General features: G+C 39.7%; 1 protein-coding gene across 1 annotated transcript in view; it reads left to right on the top strand.

Moving 5' to 3' along the window:
* The window catches only part of SPOCK1 (SPARC (osteonectin), cwcv and kazal like domains proteoglycan 1), a 263,977-nt gene that overhangs the window by 135,795 nt on the left and 107,980 nt on the right, over positions 1 to 20,202 (top strand). Inside the window, exon 4 of the mRNA XM_058034519.1 lies at positions 15,546 to 15,660. Within this exon, the coding sequence (XP_057890502.1) occupies positions 15,546 to 15,660 (115 nt within the window). The remainder of the gene's footprint in view (positions 1 to 15,545; positions 15,661 to 20,202) is intronic.

Genomic DNA, 20,202 nt, shown 5'->3' with positions numbered 1-20,202 from the left:
TGCATCATTAACTGTTTCTCATTTATTTCCTTCTCTTGCCAGCCCACTTAAGCCAGATCCCCAGTGTACCCCCATGAAAGCTTTTACCAGTTTCAGGCAGAAGACAGATGGCCTCATGCCCAATTCCCTCTCTCTGCAATGTACAAATTTTATCTGGGACATTTCTTTCATATGTTACCAAAATAGTAAATGCACTCTTTCCTTTCTAATAAAACAAGCATAACTACTTGGTTTTATACTGGATGCAGAAAATTCATGGTCCTAGAGAGGAAGAAACTTGACATGGGAGTGTGGACACAGCTTGAGATGTCATTAATGGGCAGCAATACTCTGTTAAGGACTTTCTGTCTTTCCCCCTAAATCCGAGGCTGTACTGTGCATTTGCATATTCTTACAATCTGACCTAGGACGGTTGATAATAGGCACAATTAATCCCAAGGAAGTAGTAAAAGGAGTCTAGAAGCTCTTAGGTGTTGATGGATAATGTAATTAAATGTGTAATCTAATGCAATAAAGGGGCTTCCAGCTGATCTTCTTCTTGGGGAGGGCCCAAAACTTGTTCTGGTAAACAGTGTGTTCAGCTGTGGGTTTCCTCATCTCCATGTGGGATCATTTCAAACAGTAGAATGGTGTGTTATATGGCAAATCCTCATCTGGGGTGTAGGACAAACTTGAGCACCATTTGGAAGCTATGTGCATTATCTAGATGTTAGCAGTCATGTGAAGCTTTTATGATTTCCTCTACCTACACTACTTGTGTATACGCACAAGTAGGAATGCACGTTGTCATCTTTACATGAACTTGGGGAAACTGGTAAGTGAACCATGCAACACATCCCATGTGCTTTATTACTTAATTATCTGGTTGTAAGGCCCAGCATTCAGCAGTTCAAGCAAATACCAGAGTTGTGAATTATGCATTACAGAAGAATGAAAGATTCTAGCTGTTCCAGTCTCCTCTTTTTGACAGCTCTATCAAGCATGAGAGACAAAGATATTGGCACTATAACAGCATGCAGAGATGGGGTCATTGACCCAACCTGTCCCTACTGTTTGGTTTGCTTTTATTCTTTTAAAACATGGTGGGAGCAGTGATATGTATTGCTCAGCTATCAGCTTTTTCATGGTGGCAGGAATGTTGGTGTCTACTGTTATTCTATTTCCATTTGTTACTTTCTGGTGTGCACTTTTTTCTCGAATGTGTCAGCAGTACAATAAGGTATTTTAGTCCTGTAAGTGACCAAGGCTACTGTGTAGATAAGCATTTCCCTACTTTCCCGTTGGTTCTATCTTATGAGTCATTTAGCAAAGCCCATTTGAAAGCAGAAAGTGAAATCCTCATCCCAAAGAAGGCAAATCTTCCACCAGTCTATGATAATGTCTGGTGTTTCATCATTGAAAGATAAGTATCTGTAAAAATATGGCCATTTGCAAATTTGCACATTTTCTGATGGAGGCACTTAGTACTTCCCATGCAGGTAATGGCTCTTCATGGATGATGACATTTCTATAGCAAGTTTTAATTGCCAGTGAATGCCAGCAGAGGAAGTTGTGGATAAACAGCTTTATAAAGGATCAGCACTCCAACTGTAACACTCTGGGATTTTAAGCAGGACGAATACCTTATTTCAGATTACTCACAGAAGGAAGCAACTATATGTTCATTTTATTTCACTACAAAAACCTGACAATCCACTGTCTGTAAAAATACACTTCACTTCTCTGTATTTGTATCATGAGCCTGCCAAGCTTCCTCTTCATCTGTTTGATTTCTCAGGCTTCAAGGAAATAAGAAGGGTCAGTAAAGCCTTTTAGCTGCAGCCTTTTGGCTTTGTCCTGTTTCCTTCAAAAGCCAAATGATCCAGAAATCGACCTGAAACGTAGTTAATGATGTGAAATTTAGACATGTTAGCAAATTATCAGTAGGAGAATATGCTGAGTTTCAAATCATCCTGCAGCCTGGAAGACTGCTAAATTAATTAGCTTGATAGGAAACTTTAAGGAGGAGCCACTGAGACAATCCACTGGAAGGAGGAAAGAAGGATGTTTCTTTGGAAACAATGACATTGGCAGTTCGACACCTCCTGTTCTGAAGTGTTTGCCAAGCCCTTGAAAAAAATCAATCTATAAATTAATGTCAGTGTGGCACCACCCAGTTCAGCAGACTGGGACCAGTAGTAAGGGCTACTACACACGTGCGCTAATGGCCACGTCCCACATAGAATCTGCCGTGTTCAAGGAGCCCATTATGCCTAATAAATATCTTGATTGTTATTGACCGTTCAACTCACATTAAAAAACCTCCTATGGTAGTCTTCCTTTAGAGAACAAAAAAAATCACGAAGATTTGTGGGCCATTTAAAAATCTATAGGGCATGAAATTGATACTGTGTGAGAAAGAGAGAAAGGAATTCCCTCATTAGGTCTTGCACATTAGTACAATAGCTGTTACTGTAGTTTAATCTGAGGTTTTGTGATATTTCCTCGTAACTCATTGGTACCAGGAATGCACATGGAATAATACACTAAAATCCTGTTATTTCTTTTAATTATATTTTCTTTATGTCTTTACTTTTTTTTAAAAATCCATATGTACTGTCTAATCAAGGGATAGTTAAAGTGAATAGCTGAATTGAATACCCTGCACTGAAACGCTGACTCTCTGCATCTAAATTGTGATGTATAACATAAAGGCTCTCAAGAGAATTACAAGGGCAGAATTACATTTTTACTCTGTTGTTGATGAACTTAATGGTACCCAGCACTGAGGCAGCAGCTGAAGTGATGTGCCAGTGTTCCTTGTGATGGAGAAGACTGGACTGGAATTTAACTGCTGCTCAGGCTTATTAGTTTGTACAGCTGTCCCCACCTCTGGATCTCAGGAAATTTTCTTTAATATCCCAAGTGTTGGAAAAGGGTCAGAGCACAGAACATGAATCTCTCAGTTATTTTTTTCCCTTCTGCACTCCTGGCATGCTCAGATTGTCTTCAGTCTTTGTTCTGATGGGGTTTTGAGTGGATAAAAATTTTGAGTTAGGCTTTCTGTCAGCATCTGTATCCTGAAAAGTGCTGTGACTTCAGCTGGAAAATGATCTTGCCCAAATTATAAATGCAAATTCAGTATTCATGTCAGACAAACACATTTTCTCTGAACAGATTTTAATGTTTGACTATGGCAAAATCAAGCTAAACTCATTTTCCAGTTCAGTGTCAGCCCAAATACCACAGGGGCTTACTGCAAACCCTATGAAGTAGAGAGGAGGAATCAGAAAGGAGCAGAGATGTGAGATACACCCTCACTGAGAGTTTCTTACTGAACACCTTGCTCCAACCTCTTCTGGAAGTATAGAAGATCTCTTTGTAGTGAAGTATTAAAATGGCAATTTACTGATTAAAAGCAAATAGAAATATATTCTGCAAGAGAAGCAGTGGAATGGATAAATTATGCTGCAATTTATGTTTTCTCAACGTAATATCAAATTTATATAAATGGCATTTTTTTAATCTCCTTAATACTCAGGTCAATTGTGCCGTTTCTAATTGTCATTTTCCCATAAGGATCTTGTTTGGAACTGAAAAGTATTTGGTGCAATGCCTCCAGATATGTCTGGAGACAGATCAGACAAGTTGACTCTGGAAATATAATATATATTCCCTGAAACTCAGTAAACCCCACTTTCCAATTCCATTGCTACTTTGTGTTTAAATTATTCACCTTTACTAATACATAGGGTTCCTTTTTATTAGAACTCTGTTTTATCTTGTTCTAATAAAAAAATATCATGTACATCAGGAACCCTGAATAATTCAGTCTGACTTCATAACTCAGGGAGCTTGCTCTTTTCCAAGGAAATTCTTGCCTAGGTGTTCCAGAAATCAAGCAATTCTCTTATGAACAGTTGTTCCTCTGTTGTAGAAGTCAATTTTAGCTACCATGCTGAGTGCAAGGTTACAGAGTTTGCTGTTGTATTGCCTGAGGCAGCTTCAGCTCTTTCTCTGTAGGAAAAGGACAAAACAACATTTTAGTTATTCCACAGTTACTCGAAAAAGGAACTGTTCAAACTTTAATTCTTCATGAAGGATCTTCTTTCAGAATTATTTTAGCTAAATAGTGGCAAGAGACAAAACATTTCTCCTCTGTAAGATGAGATCTTCATCAATGCATTTTTTTAAAAACATAAAACATTTTAATTAACTATTAATTCCTTAATAAACTATGAATTCCTTGAAAGTCTTCTAAACATTGGGTTTGTGTGTTTAAAAATTATCACTTATCAAAAGACCTATCATGATGCCCTGCAATGCATTAATGAGACAAGAATTGTAGCATTTGTCAGAGAGCTATATAAAGACAACTTTGATTAGCAGCAGCTCTCTAGAGGTGATCTTTCGTTGTTAAAAATTAATTTTGGGGTCTCAAAACCAAGATAGTAACTTCAGGTTGTGTGAATTAAATATTGGATTATGAGGTGCCAGCAACTGAATTGTAGCAAGGAAAAAAAAATTGCAAGAACCTAAGCTTGTTTTTTGTTTTTTTCCTTCTGTACATAAATTCTGCAGTGTGGTACAAGTCCTGTGACTTCATCTTTTCGTTGCTGTCATTCCACTCAACACTTCTAAACTGCAATGGCAATTCTCTTCCTTGTGACCACTTTCTGTCTTCCAGCCCATTTGACAATCTGCTTTTTCCACTCCTGAGGTTACCTGCTAATTTTACCCTTTCATCTCATTCTGTGCAGAAAAGTCACTGTTCTCCTACTTTTAGAGACACCCAGTCTCAAAATTTCTACCTTTAACACAATTCCAGCAATTACTGTTCAATTCCAGCAGAGTGGAGTTAATTTTTACAAAATGATTTTGTAATTTAGGAGTTTTCATCTTTATTTGTTTCACACTAGAGTTTCTCTCTTGCATTTTGGAGTGAGCAATGGTATCAGACACTGGTTTTCCCAGAACTTGTTTCTGTTAAACTCATGCTAGAAGAAGGAATTCTCTATGCTGTATTTATGTGCGCTATACTTTAGAACCAGGCAGGCTGGGTGTTTGTCCTTTCATTTATTTCCCATTTAAACCTCTTCCAGATATCAATTATATGACTAATTGATTATCCATAGAGAAGCTTCATCTTTTCCTGCTTAGGTAATTCCTCTCAGAAGCAATGAAAATTCCATTAGGCAACAATCTATTACACCAGTCAGCCCCAGCCAATTTCCACTTCTGATGTGTTTCCTTTATCTGGATTAAGTACAAGCCATGTGCAGCATCAGAAGCAGCACTCATCATTCAGGGTATTTTTGATTCTGTCTGATGGCTAAAATCTCTATAACTGAATGATTCTATTGGTTTCTTCTGACCATAAATTCTTTACCTGTAAACATACAAATCTGTGATTTTTTCCATTTTTTCCGTTTCCAGAGGTGTTCACAGACCATTGCCCATCTGCAAGGTTTTCCACAGTGGTATCACCTTGGCAGGAGGTGCTTCCACATCATAGGACTGAAACTGCTGTTTTCATAATGAAATCACTCTTTCAAGAGCCTTTTATTTTAGTATTTGTTTTGCTCAGTGTGCACTAAAACTAACGTAATATGGAAATAAATCTTCTGTCGGTGAACAAGATGAAGTGTTTTTCTCATGTTTCCATGGAGACAATCAGGCTGCCATAAATGCTCATTAAATGGCTTAGTTCTGCAGAGTTTGACTGTTCTGGAACCATTCCCTTACAAGTCATTCTCAGGCTCCTTTGCTTGTGTTCTGTGATGCTTCCCAAGAGTCCCAGGCTGATTTCTAGATGAGTTTTGCTATCTCCATTTTAAATGCTGGGAAAGATACTGAGGCACAGAGTGACAAATTCATTTATCTCAAGGGATAAAAAAGGCAATAATAGAACAAGAAGACAGTATAAGGGTGTTCTTGCTGCCCCATTGACTAGGACAGCCACTGCCTGTGCACTAAGGTGCTAAGAACACTAAGAAAAAGTGCAAATTTGAGAATTCTTCCCTGACATATTGTTTTAAAGAATGTTATCAGTGTTCTGGCTTATTCATGAAGTAGAAAATCCCAGTAGCAGAGAATGTTTTGGGATGGCAGGGAACTTAGAGATCATCCAGTTCCAACCCCCTGCCATTTGCAGGGACACCTTCCTCTACACCAGCTTGCTCCAAGGCCCCTCCAACCTGGCCTTGAACATTTCCTGGGACAAGCTTATAAACTTTATATGCAATAGCTGATAATGTTTGCAGCCAAATTCTGTTTCATTTATCCTAGAGAATAAGCTTAGGAACTTAATGGGAAAAGTAGATTTTTTCTCATTTCCAGAGCAGAATGTCTTCCCTCACATTTAAATCCAGGCATGTGGAGATAGGCAGCAGCCTAGCTGGAATTGCTGTAACTGTAACAACATTGACATTCAGTCGACAAATAGAGCAACCTCGTCAGCCTTTCAGAGAACTCATACCCAGAATTTTTATTGCTTGCTTAGCTCTCTACAGTGCTGTGTTAGAAAAGAGTTGTAATTATGCATACTGAAATACTGATTTGTAAAACCAGTTTGGTCCTTATTTTTTACTATTTGCTGATGGAATCAGGATTAATAGTGATGCAGTTTTTCTTCTGCATTACCTCTAAAAACAAGCATTAAAAATATACATGTTGTTCATGTTTTGAAATGAGATTTAATGACAAAAAAATCTATTGAATAATAAAATATGATTGGTTAAATATTCTCCTCTGTGAAAAATACAGAAGAGTTACTGTTTCATTTTTTTTTCTAGTCATAGTTCATAATATTAAACTTCATTATAGCTTTTAATCAGAGTTGGAAAAGGGTTCAGTGTCTTATGAGTTAGCTATCTGAATTAAATCATAGCAATTTTCTACCTATTATATTACTAGTTCAGTTGAAGTATAAATTCCAACAACTTCAGGAGTATTACAGAAGTGTTTCACAACATGCAGTGCAAATCCTCTCTGAGTATGTTAAAATATATATTTGCATTAATCTGAAATGGGAATGGTATATTTTTAATTATGCATGAATAATTTCAAATATTATTTTCACAAGAATGTATAACCTGGTTTGTTTTCATTGGCCTTGGAATAACATAATTTTTATTAAATTAAATCCCACTAAATAAATTATAATTCACTCCAGTGTAACAGAAAGCAGAAATAATCTAAGTCAGTTCACAGGAGAAATTATATTCAGTACTTCAAACTTACCATAGGGTTGTTAAGTCCAAGCATTCAGAAATCTCAAAGTTAAGTTAAATATACTTTCTCCTTTTTAATTTATTTATGATGATATAGAATCTTTTGTATGGTTTTGATGTTATTAAAACTTTTTAGTTTTTATTCTCAGTATTTTCCTAGCAGCAAAGACAATAAAATCTTTCAGGTATTTGGAAAGAAGCAGAGCTCTGTTCTGGCGCTGGGATTTCAAGGTTTAAGGGGATCAGGTGGTGTCACAGGACCCAGTTCAATGACAGATATGCAAAACGCAGCCTCAGCCTCTTACAAAACTTAAATTTGACTTAGAATCCTTTGGCAAGGTGTTACCAGCCAGCCTGATCTACCAGTGCAGAGCTCCCAGGCTGTCTCTCTTTTCCTCACACTCGTTTGCCAGGAAATTGAAAGTGGAAGTGCAAGGGAGGGTGTTCCATCCTGGATGAGGGCTTGGAGCACCCAGGGGGACCAGGTCAGCAATGCTTCTCCCAATGCTTCTCCCAATGCCTCTCCCCCAATGCCTCTCCCCATGCCTCCCCCAATGCCTCTCCCCATGGATCTCCCCATGGCTCTCCCAATGCCTCTCCCAATGCCTCTCCCCATGGTTCTCCCAATGCCTCTCCCCATGGCTCTCCCCATGGATCTCCCCATGGATCTCCCCATGGCTCTCCCAATGCCTCTCCCAATGCCTCTCCCCATGGCTCTCCCCATGGATCTCCCAATGTCTCTCTCTCTGCTGAGGCAGAGCAGGGAAAGGCTGGAGTGCTGGAGATCCCTGGAGAGCCTGGGGACGGGGACTGTGTCCTCCCTGTGTTGGTGAGAGGCCACAGAGCTGAGTAGGAAATTGTCACCTTTAGCTCTGCTTCTGTCCTGAGGGTCTCTCCCAGCCCATCCTGCAGAACTGAGCCCTCCATGCAAGGCAGACACAGAGGGTTCAGCATTTCCTTCTGTTCCACCAGCTAAAGTTTAGAGCAGTGTTTTGGAGCTCTCCCTTCCATCCCAGGAAGTTTGAAGCTGGACCACCTGGGGGTTTTGAGAACTCTAAACCAGAGTAGAATCAGTAGAGCTGCTGTCATTAAACATCTGCCAAAGCCCTCTGAGTCCCAGAGAATGGGGTGATTTTTATACCCCTCTGCTTCCTGGAATTAATAATTGAATGTAACATCTGACCAATATGTTTCTGTCAGGGGCCTTTTTTAAGTCTGTTTTGCCTTCAGTGAGATATGCAGAAACACACCCTCGGGTACACGTGCAAGCACAAATTATCCAACAGTGGAATTGCCTGGAGCTGAGAGAGCACCGTGGCTCTGCTGCAGGATTGTACTCATTGCACTGATGGCAGTGAGCCATCCTTGCACGTAGGGGAAACCTTGCCTGGAGGGCAGGAGAGTTGTTTGTGAAAAGGGCCCCTGCACTGGGGGTTGTGATTCATTATCACACCCACCAGTGGAAGCACATTTCCTAACTTCCAGTCCTGTCCTATTTCTCTTTTCTTCAGTTGTTTTTTTTTTTTTTTAATTTTTCCTCTGAATTGGATTTCTGTATATTCGTCAGAAAAATTAATTTAAATACCAAGGGTTCTTATCCTTTTCTTCAGAAAGGAAATCTGCAGAGTCCTTTGAAGCATCTTCTGCCTTGGATGGCCCTCAGCAATGTCATAACCAATTATATGTCAGCTATAAAAAGCGATTTTTAAAGTGTCTGTAAAAATTAAAATAGATGTTTCTATGCACTGTATCAGCATCTTCAGCCTCTCAGATGTTAGAGTGCTCCAAAACAAAGCTGTACAAAAATACTACACAGGGATGGAGCAAATGCTGACAGTTTGAGATGTTATTGCCTAACTGCCTTGGGAAATTCCATTTATTGAAAATAATTCACATATGCGTTTGAAACATTCAGTAATTAATGTTCAGCTGAATTGATTTCTGTATCCAAACTGCTCTGAGGAGAGAGAGAGAGACTTAAATATCAGAGCTGGTGGTTGGAGGACATGTTCTCTCCTAAACTTGGGGGTGGGCTAACACAAATTTTCTCCCTAAAGAAGCTGAATGATTTATGCCAAGATTTGCAGAAGCAGAATAAAACCATTGGTATTATTTACATTTATATGCTGGGTGGGTCTTGTAATCCTTTGTTAAATAATACTTTGTAAGACCAGAATTATTAACAGTATCAACTCTGAGAATAAATGTTACACTTGGCTCCAACAAAGAACAAATTCTTCTGAATGGCTGTAAAAGCCTGAAATTCCATTGAGGGCTTCCTGGGACATCTTGTCCATTCAAGGGGGATGGGGTATTCCCATTGCACCTGGATGGAGCCCCAGTGACAGTCTAACCCCAGCTCATGGATTGGCTCCAGTTTACCACTAGAGCGCTGGAAACTTACCATGCCTTCACAGAGAAATGCTCTTTAAGTTAATATGTATTACCATTTTCACCTCAGAAAAAATAGCATAAATTCACCATGAAACTGATGAAGCTCTAACTCTGATAGGAAGGCTGTGGTGTACTTCAAATAACCAAAATGTTAAAGCCAAAGCTGGTCTTAGCCAGCATGTGTTGGAAATATGTCCTTTCCCTTGCAAAAATCAAGGCAGCTTGTAGGAATTTTTATTAACATGTTTCAGCTGGCTTAATGGCTCCCTCACATTTGCTCCATGATGGTTTTCATGGAAGCATAGAGTAAAATTCCTCCAAGGCCCTACTCAGCAGCCTCAGTCACTTTGTCTTTGGTCCTCACTCTGCTGGAAGTGGACACACGATGCTGATTTGAAACCTTCCCTCCTAGATCTGCAGGTTGACATTAGATGTCACCTCAGCTTCATGCTGAGAGGGCAGGAGGAGTCAGAGCCTTCTGTCCACTGCCTGCCCAGAGCTGTTCATTCACAGCTTTCCCATTCCTGCCCCTCCCTTCCCTGCCTATTTCCTGGCCTCTACAGCCAGGAACTTTCCTTCTCCTGCTTTCCTTGTGTGCTTTCCTTCTCCTGCCTGCTTGTGAAGCATAGCTGGAATCAAGTAACACACAATGATATTGAAATGCACACATATCATGTAATGCATCATTAATTGACTTCGTTTTATCATCGATCTCTTTTGTATTAAAATGCACACTAGGATCTTTGTATTGAAAACAGCAGGTCTCATTTTCCATTTCATCATACCTCCCCAGCAGATGTTCTTTTCTTGTATAGTCAGAACAGTTTCAAGGGGATTGCATAAAAGCAACTGCTCTTGACATTGCATTATGCAGGACTATTTTGTCACTGAATGATCATAGTGCTTATTGGCAGGCAATTTTAAATACAAACCCCCCAATATTTACATAGCACCGTCTCTTTTTTATTGTGCAGTTCATTTCAGCTTCACTAAACAGCTACATTTTGAAAATACTCTCTTCCCCCTAAGGAATGGTCATAAAAACAGAATCAACCTCATAAATCTTGTTGTGAACTAGTTGTACAGTTTCTGCAGGATTACACATCCATTGCTGTGAGACACTGAAAGTATTTATTTGTTATCACCCTTTTAAAGTCAAATGTGTGAAAAGCAAATTGGCTCTGTTGTGATTAACACAGTGACCCACTGGCACAACATATGGGACTACATCCTTACACAGCAACGTCCCCTTCTACTGCCATTGACTGAACTAAGATTTCCTGCAAGTCATAAGTCTTTTTTTATTGTGGTAATAAATAAAAATGTGAAATGTAATAGAAAAGTATTTCAAACACTGTTGGTAGGTCTTTGTCCAACGTTGATTTATATTGCAAATCCACAGCTCTGGTGAATGGTGCAAGTAGGGGAGAGGGAAAGTGTGTTCAGTCCATAGGGGAAAGTTCTCTGGACTGCTGTGTGGAGCTGGGACAGAAAGAGATTTGGGATGCAGTTGGTGTTTGTAGCCCTTTTGGTATTGGAAAGCAATGTCACCATATCATTAGGAGGTTTTTAGAGAATGATGCAATCCTGCAATCCCTGGTATTTATCATCTACCGATTACTTTGGTCTCTCTCTGATATTACCATAGAAGATTTATCATTTTAAGGGGGAATTTAGGTTGCCCTGCATAATAAAAGCTAGGCCAGAAAAAAAAAAAAAAGGAAGAGACTTCTCAGCTCTGAGTACCAGGCCAGCTTCCCAGAAAGTAAATGTCAGCAACAGAAACTTCTGGGTGTAAAGTGAGGAAGAGTGAGATTCATGAGCCAAGAAGACATTTTTCTAATTTCCTACATCTTTCCAAGATAAAAATCTTCTGAAAATTATTATACTGAGATGTCCAGTACTATATTTCAGGCAGCTGCCTCCTGGGGTGGATCCTTCCCTTGGAGACCCAGTATCCATGGAAAATTCTCAGAACAGGAAACCATGGAGCCTGGGTTCAAAAAATGATAGGGAGGATGACTGAAGGGGGTTTTCATCAGAGAATTTTTGTCCAAGTGAAACATTTAATTCCAGTACTGGCTGGACACATATCTCCCTACATAAATGTTGAATGAATGCTCAGCCACTCTAAAGTGAGATTAATTAGTCATATCAGTTTCAGACTCAGCCTAAAGAAAAATTGGGAAAATGTTCACATCTCAAAGCCAAGCTTAAGGTATTTTTGTTATTATTGTGCAGCCAGAGCTGAGTGCAGACTCTCTGACATAGTGAAGGGATGGCTGTAGTTTTCCTTTCAAGCTGATAAAGTAACATCTTCTTGTCACTTTGTTTATTTGTACTTTTAGCTCTTCATTTTCAAAGAGTTCATACTCATTGCTTTAGGACAAAAAGAGCTGTAATGACAAATATGGTTGTTATGTTTCATCTTACTCCCAAGGGTGTGTTCTTCTTCCAGTGATGAGCATCTGCTCCTAGTCATGTAGAAATCTGATTAACAAAGCATGATCTTTGATTAGCATATTTCAGAAATTGTTTCTTATAACAAGCTCTCCTTAGGGCTTGTGTTGCTTAGCAGTAGAACAACCTTCCAAATGGATTTAACATGTTGAGGAACTTTGTAGACTTATAAATCCATACTTTGAACTTTTATGTTCATATGGATCATGTATTCTGCATAAGGGAAAAAATATCCAGAAATAACAATCCACATCATGGGGTTTTGCTGTCTTCTGACTAAGTCCACACTTTGGCTATTATTTGATAAATTACTGTTCTGAACTGCATGTAAGGGCTGTTTGTAATGAATAATAAATGATGTTTCTATTACGTGTTCCATTTAAGGGTTTTCATGAGGTTTTCCACCATTGGTCCTTTATATTAGGGAAGATTTTGATGCCATGGGTGTTGAAACTAATGACAATGAGATTCAATGCCTGTGGGTGAGAATTGAGGGGAAGGCCAACAAGGCTGACATCTTACTGGGAGTCTGTCATTGTCCACCCAGCCAGGAGGAAGAGTGGACAACTCATTCTATAAACACCTAGAGAATGTTTCAGGATCACCAGCCCTTGTTCTTGTCAGTGATTTTAACTTACCAGACATCTGCTGGGAACTTAATGCAGCAGAAAAAAGGCAGTCCAGGAAGTTTTTAGAGTGTGTGGAGGATAACTTTTTGTCACAGCTGGTGGGTGAGCCCACCAGCCACCAGTCTCAGTGAGGGACTATGTTAGACCTGTTGTTTGCAAATAGAGAGGGCTGGTGGGAGATGTCGTGTTTGGAGGCCACTTGGGGCACAGTGATGATGAAATTATAGAGTTCTCAATACTTGGTGAAATCAGGAGGATTTATTGTCAACATTATTATTGTTGTCAGATTTTAGAAGCAAGTCACCAAGGTATAGAAATTTGAGGCCAGATTTGTAAGGAAATGGAGGCTGGGATTTCCAACCACATCTTTTCCCATTGCTTTCCTTCCTGATGATTATTCAACAGTGTTTTTTCTTTTAGGATAGACAATTTTTAAATTGCAAAATACTGAAAGTTGTATTCCTTTTACCAGTAATGTGTAGTGTGATGCTATTTCAGAACTGCATGCATTTTTATTGCCTTAGAAGACCTAAATAGCTCCTGGAATGGATTCACCAATTAGAGTAAGTTTTGCTGTGAAAAAACACCAAGTATTGTAGCTGTGCATGATGTCTCATAGACCATGTGGGCCTAAATTTTGCTCCTTATTCATGCCAAACTAGTATTGACTTTCCAGGCTAAAGCTACATCCCCACTCCTCAGGTTTTGGCTGATGGAACACTGAGCACAAGGCCAGGCTGTGCTTACCAGCAGCCCAGTGCTCCTGGCAGCTCTTAGCCCTGGGCTCCCAGCCAGTTTGCACAGCGATTTTTGCCAATGAAGCATTTTGCATCAAGGATGTGTTGCCAGCAGAAGCAAACAGTGTTCATGGGCTCCAGCAACAGAGCAAGTCCAGCTGCAAGAGAGCAAAAGTTCTGGTCATTAATTTGTGTGTGGATATGACCTTTGGACCACCTCAGGCACTGAAACGATGATGTGGTGACCCTGCATGCTCCAAGTGGTGCTCACTCATTACAGGCTTTGCAGAAGGAGGGTGTTTCACTGGTTTGCAGTCTAAGAATAGCCAGGTAGACAGCCAGCACAGGAAACTGTGGCTTGCCATTTAAATCCCTGTCGAAGATCTCCCTCAGTCCTTAACTCAGCCCCCAGTGAGAGTGAAGTAAGAGGATTAAGAAGGTGTCTCTCACTGTTTGTGTTCTGGGAATGTAAAGGGCAGGGAATCAGATACTTCTCATCTGTCTGGCTTTAAAAAACACACCAAAAGGCAACAGCAAAACGTCCCTGAAGAGCCTTGACAGCCTTTGGTCTTTCCAGTCTGTCTCCTCAAACACTGCCTATGTATTTTCCTAACGGCAACACATTGAATGTTGCTGCCTTATTGTTTATGGTGTAGGAAACAGATGGTCTTTTCTCCTTCCTTGTTCACTTCACCTCTTCTATCAGTTTTAATGGTTTAAAAGAAAAAGCTTTTAGCACTTTTGCTTTGTTTTTACGGTTTCCCCCTGTCTTGCACCAAAGGCATTCCAGTAAATACATATGCACTAGTGAAGCTTAATTGCCCATCACAAATGTGTAATGGGTGTTAATGTGGCAGGAGCTTGTAGCTGTGGCTGTTTAACCCAGCACAGAACAGCTGCAGCACTTCAGACCCGAAGGAAAACAGAAGAATCCTCTGCTTGTTGGAAATATATTTGCTCTCAGAGAAATCTGGTACACAGCAAACTGAAACTTCTTCTATTTCAAATAGTCTCCTTTGAAAGTTTCTCTGATTATTCAGTAGAAATCAGAAATGGTTATTGTAAAGGGCAAGAAAGAGCTTTATACCATCCCCAAGATAAAACCAAGAGTTGCCCATTTCCAAGAATGGACCAAGATGTGAGGAGGTATGGGAGAGGGAAAATGTGATTTAAAGACATTGAAGAGGAACAGAAGTCAAATCCATGGCAACAAAATGTCCAAAAAGAGCTTCTCTAAAAATCACTTCTCAAACAAAAGTGAAATTTCTCTGTGTGACTGATATGGCAGAGACTTTCCTTCTGACATGTTAACATAACCATATTTTGAATACTTGTAATTCATTTTGGCAGAAAATGTCTTATTGCTGATTTTAGAAACCTTCTTTTGTAGAAGAATGAATTTAGACAGATACCTTTCAACTGGGACAAGAGCCTGGACATGTTTGCTCTGAGATGGCAAGTCATGGTGCTGTCTGATCCCAACTCTGACAGCATGCTGGTGCTGCAGGTTGTTGTATGAAAGCCAGGATTATTTTGTTGTAGCTTTTCTACTCAAGCATTTTAAATACAGGGGATGCTTAGCTGTAAAATATTAAAAATAATCTCTAAAAATGTTATGCCTGTTTTACAGCAGCTGTGAAATTAAATTTATTAGCACTCTGCATTATATCAGTTATTAGTTAGGTTCTAAAATACTGGTCATTTTATTATTTGAGTACATTTTATCCAGACATAACTTTTCTGTGGAATAAACAGCGTGATATAGATTGTTAAACCAGAACTTCATCCCAAAGTCTCATGTCTAATATTAATGTGAACACCAATTAGATCACTGCTCAGTAATGAGTCTTTAAGCTCTCCATCTATCTTTTCTGTGTAAACTTCTCTACTTCCCATGCAGTCTGAAAACAGCAGCACATACTATAAAATATCAAAGTATTTGTTCACTCACATGTGGGAATGTTCCTTCTAACCAGTTGTCACCTGCTGGGAGAGCCTTCTGCGTGCATTTCTCACTTTCTTTTTTAAATGATTTTATAATTTAATGATAAATCTTTTTAAAAATTATTTAATAATTTAATGATTTAGTGATAATAATTTTTATTTTTTTATAGCCCTTGATCCATCCAAAGATCCCTGCCTGAAGGTGAAGTGCAGCCCACACAAAGTGTGTGTCACCCACGACTACGAGACCGTGATTTGCGTGAGCCGCAAGCAGCTGGTGCACAGGTGAGGAACCTTCCCCTTCCTCCAGGCTTCTGTGTCTGCCACAGAAATCCAGTGTGGGAGAAGAAGGAAAATGAGAAAACTCCAAAATTCATATTAAAAACCCCATCATTTTGCAACATTTTTTAAAAATTTTGATTTGGGTTTAAAAAAAAAAAAAAGACATGTTTTGTATTTATAGCTGAGGCTATTTAAAAAAGATGACCCAGAACATGCTGTATCCTGTGGTGTGGATTGCAGAATTCTCTCCCAGTTCTGGGAGGGATTTGCTCCCCTCAGAGAGCAGTAATTATGCATATTTTAAAAACTGAAAACATGAAATATGAAAACACTGTGCCAGAAATATCTACACTTCTGGTAACTTAATTAGAAGTAATTAGCAGGAGATTAATAAGGATTTCATTTTAAGTGTATCAAACGTCTGCCTAAATTTGCTAAAGAGCTGAAAAATGTTGGTGGAATTTTGTAGAGCAACTCCTTGAGAAGTCTTATAACTAGAGAAATCGGCAGATCGGATTGCTGAATGACTGAATTAAGAGCAAATGGCCTAGCTAATATGTGACAAGGCCAAAATGTTCAAATTAGACCACAGAACTTCACTGAGAGAAGCTACAAATAGAAGAAGAAAAGCCTACTGATCATGGGTTGAGATATGTTACAACCAAGAATTGAGACATTTATAAACAAATGTTGAGGGAAAAAAAGGTAACTTTGCCCTATTTTGGAAGGAGAACTAGTAGAAGCAGTAGGGAAATTAGAGTTCAGTATCTCCAGAGCATGAGTCAAGACCCAGAATTAAACTGGAGTTATCAGCCCCTCCACCTGCCTGCAGATATAGAACAGAATAAATCGTGTACTGCTGTAATGAGCAGCTCTGCATGCTTGGTCTGCACTTTAAGGAGAATACATTGTCTTGCTTTCGTTGTGTTTGAGTGATAAATCTGGGGACTGCTATTCAGTTTCTCTCTCTGTTTAGTATGGAAGAAAAAATTTGCCTGTAACACAGCTCAGGTCCCCAAAAGTTGTTGTCAGCCAATATTGTATTGAATTTAGTTTAAGCCAAACTGAATTCAGGATGATCTGATTCCCATGTACTACATCTCATCTTTCCTCACTGTCACCTGGTTGAGGAAGCTAATCCTGTAAGAAAAATTAGTCCTTGATTGATAATCCCAAGTTAATGGTGTAATGTGCATGAGGCAGTGTGTTCAGTATTTGGTTTTCAGTATGGAATGATCCTTGGAAGGAAGTTAGGAGTCTGCTATGTGCAGTGCTTACACTCTAATGATATTTTTGACATTATGTAGCTTATATTTTCTAGTGAGGATGGATTGAAACCTGGTTTAAATCCTTGCATTATATAGTAGTCCTTGTGATATATAGACATAGATGTTGAGCCAAATGCTTTCTGAGCTATTTCTGAGCTATTTAACGTCTCCAAAGTAGTCAAAATGTTCAGAGGAATGGTGCAGAGGAACTGAATACCCTTTCTTTGCAGAAAGGAAGCTGTGTTTCATGTGATCTCTCTATGATTCCTTCACTGCCTGCAGCTGTTTCAGCAAACCTTTGAGTAGCACTGTGACTATGGAGATAAATCAAAAAGTATTGAAAACTTACTTTGAAAATTCTCCAAACAATTTCCAGCAAGTTTTGCAATGCTGAAAGAACTACTGCTGATATGTGACCGTGGCACACATAACCCCACAGTGATTTTATTCTCCATGTACCCTGCTAGCCTGGCCTCAGAGGGTACACAGGTCAAGGAGGGAAGTAACCAGGGCAAATTGTCTGTTGATTTGAATCAGTGGAGTGACACCCCCTGAAGGTTTTCATCTTCAGTCCCACAGCATTCTGATTTTTTTCTGTGCCTGAGCTGAATACTGCTGTACATCTGACTCCAGTCATATTAAATGCTGTGTTAATCAGGAGTAAACACATTAAAAGGGGTGGAGTTGCACCTATGTAAAACCAGCTAAAATCTGAATATATTAGTGAGGGCACATGTAGTAACAATTACCAAATAACACGGCGCTGCTGTGATTGTTTTGCACATCCAAGGTGCTTTTGGGTGTGCTCAGGAGGATTTTCCATTTCATGCATCATTATCAACTTGCTGCAGTGGCTTTGCACAGGATGTTGGCTCAGCAAGAAGTAATGGAGAGCAACACCTTTGTTATTGCTGAGCCTCCCAGACAGAGCTGTGCTGGTTTGTGTCCCCCAGTGCCTGCCTGGCTGAAGAGCTGTGGTTTTCCAGGCACAGTGTGCTGCAAACTCTGAAATCACCAGTGCCAGCACGATACCATTCCCATCTCATCTCCTTTCTGCTGGAATGCCTGCTTTTTAAACCACTGCAGGAGCTCAGTAGCAGTGTAGAAAATTGAGTTGCATGGAAATGTGTTATTTGAGCTACTGAGACCCTGCCCCAGGGGCAGTCTGGCCTCACCTGTGCAGCATCTGCAGCCTCCTCCTTCTCTGCTCCTCCTCCCCTGCACAGTCACCTCGTAAGCAGCCCTGGGTCTTGAATCATGGAATGGTTTGGGTTGGAAGGGACCTTAAAGATCATCCAATTCCAACCCTCTGCGCTTTGGATCTACTGATACTATCAGTTGGTTCCCCAATTAACCTTGCTGTGTTTGTAGATTTTTTTTTTTTCAGTCTCTTGTTCCTTTTCATACTGATTCTGAAAATAATTGGTTTTCATTTGATTACTATGTACAATTCAGGGAAAAGGGCATAGCCCAAAGGGAATTTTGCAAAATAGCATCATTTGGATTCCTGTTGGTATATTTATCCCCGTTAATTGTTTGTGTTTTATTTGTATGTATTATCTTGAAGAGCGGGTCACAAGCAGAAAGATGGGAGAACCCAAACAATAACTGGGGAGTACCACTGGGTAGTTTATTTATGTTTTTTTGTCTTTCTCCATGGGCATTAACCAACTAATTTTTCTAGTAAGCTGTTAGTACTTCAGAAGTTAAGGCAGAAGATGTCTGAGAGGTACTTCAGACAGATAATAGAGTTTTGTCAGCACATCCTCTCAGCACATACTATTTACAGTATGAATTGGACAGTACATTTAGAGAAAAGGCAAGACTGAGTTGTAATTGAAGAGTGTGAAAAAGATAAATTTGGAGGTGCCTCCTTACATGCTTAATAGTCCTTGTACTAGTGATAGAGTCTTATGAAATCTTGAGTGGATTAAAACCCCTTTCAATTTGGACATCTATGAGGAGAAGTCTTTATTAGCTCAGTTTTGCATGAAAGGCAGTAGTTAATGTCTCTCAAAGTTACCTCATGCATTCTCAGTCCCTTTACTTTAAGCCGTTTGTGCTGCTGGTGCTGACAGTGCAGCGGATGGGAAGGAAAGATGTCACTCTTGGGCTCTTTTCAAAAGAACAGAATGAGAAGAGAGGATTGATGTGAAAATAATGGCCATATTAACATGTCCAGGGTTTACAGCTTTGTTCAGTCAATTTGGCCAGCAATGACCAATTAATTCATCACTGCAATGGAAGTCACAAAGATAATCACACATCTTCCCTGCTTCTCTGCTGTGTCTTAGAAATCCAGCTACTTACTCACTATTTCTCCAGGACTTTTAAGGATAATGCTGCTGACAAAAGAGTCTACTACTGAGTTTCTCACTTTTTTTTTTTTTTAAGATCTGGACAAGTTCCCAGATAAAACATCTGTTCTTCTAAATTACACGTCAATGCCTTGGTCTGACCAGCATGCCAGTGTTGGCAACTACACTTACCCACAAGGAGCAGACAAATCTCCCTCTCTTTCTTTACAAATCCTGCAGCTGATGCACCATTTCTGGTTAGGAAGGACCCTGTTCAAAACAAGTCAAGTAAAACATCCCCATATGTGAAATAGAGCATTTTTATAGCATTGCTCTGGTTTGCCAGTGAGTGCTTTAAATTGTATCCAAAAGGGGAAGTCAAAGCAATCACTGCCAGGATATCAGTGACCCACCTGCTTTGGAGAGCTGCTGGGAGCATTACAGAAAAATCTCTGACCACAGCAAATGCACTTTCAGGGATTTACTGAAAAGTTGTGCACATAAGCAAGGATTTGAAACAGTGCTATTCCTCAATGTCTATGATTACGTCAACAATCACCTTTTAAAAGCTGCTAAAATAGGGCCTAAAAACCCAACCCTGTTGTTTTACTGTTCTCTCTGACTTGTGTTTTTTCTTGTTTGTCCCATTGCTAATGCTAATGAAGGGTTGGCACAACACCAAGGACTCCTCTGGGGGTTACAGCTTCCTGTGCTGAAATTCTGCTCCCACATTCCCAGTGCCCTGACTGGTGACATGGAGGGCTTGGTCCTCAGCTCATTTAATTCTGCCTGATTTATGTGGTAATGTTTTTCAAAGCCTGAGTAGGTGAGAAATCCATAGGACAACCAAACTTGGGCAATGAACATAGAGTCCAGTTGCCAGGACACCCCAAGAATCCCCCCACATGCCTGAGAGAATTGTCCAAATACTCCTTGAACTCTGTCAGGCTTCATGTTGTGACCACTGCCCTGGGGAGCCT

This window comes from Melospiza georgiana, chromosome 15, assembly GCF_028018845.1.
Source record: "Melospiza georgiana isolate bMelGeo1 chromosome 15, bMelGeo1.pri, whole genome shotgun sequence".
In the NCBI taxonomy this organism is placed as follows: domain Eukaryota; kingdom Metazoa; phylum Chordata; class Aves; order Passeriformes; family Passerellidae; genus Melospiza; species Melospiza georgiana.
This window is presented reverse-complemented; position numbering and strand designations above follow the sequence as displayed.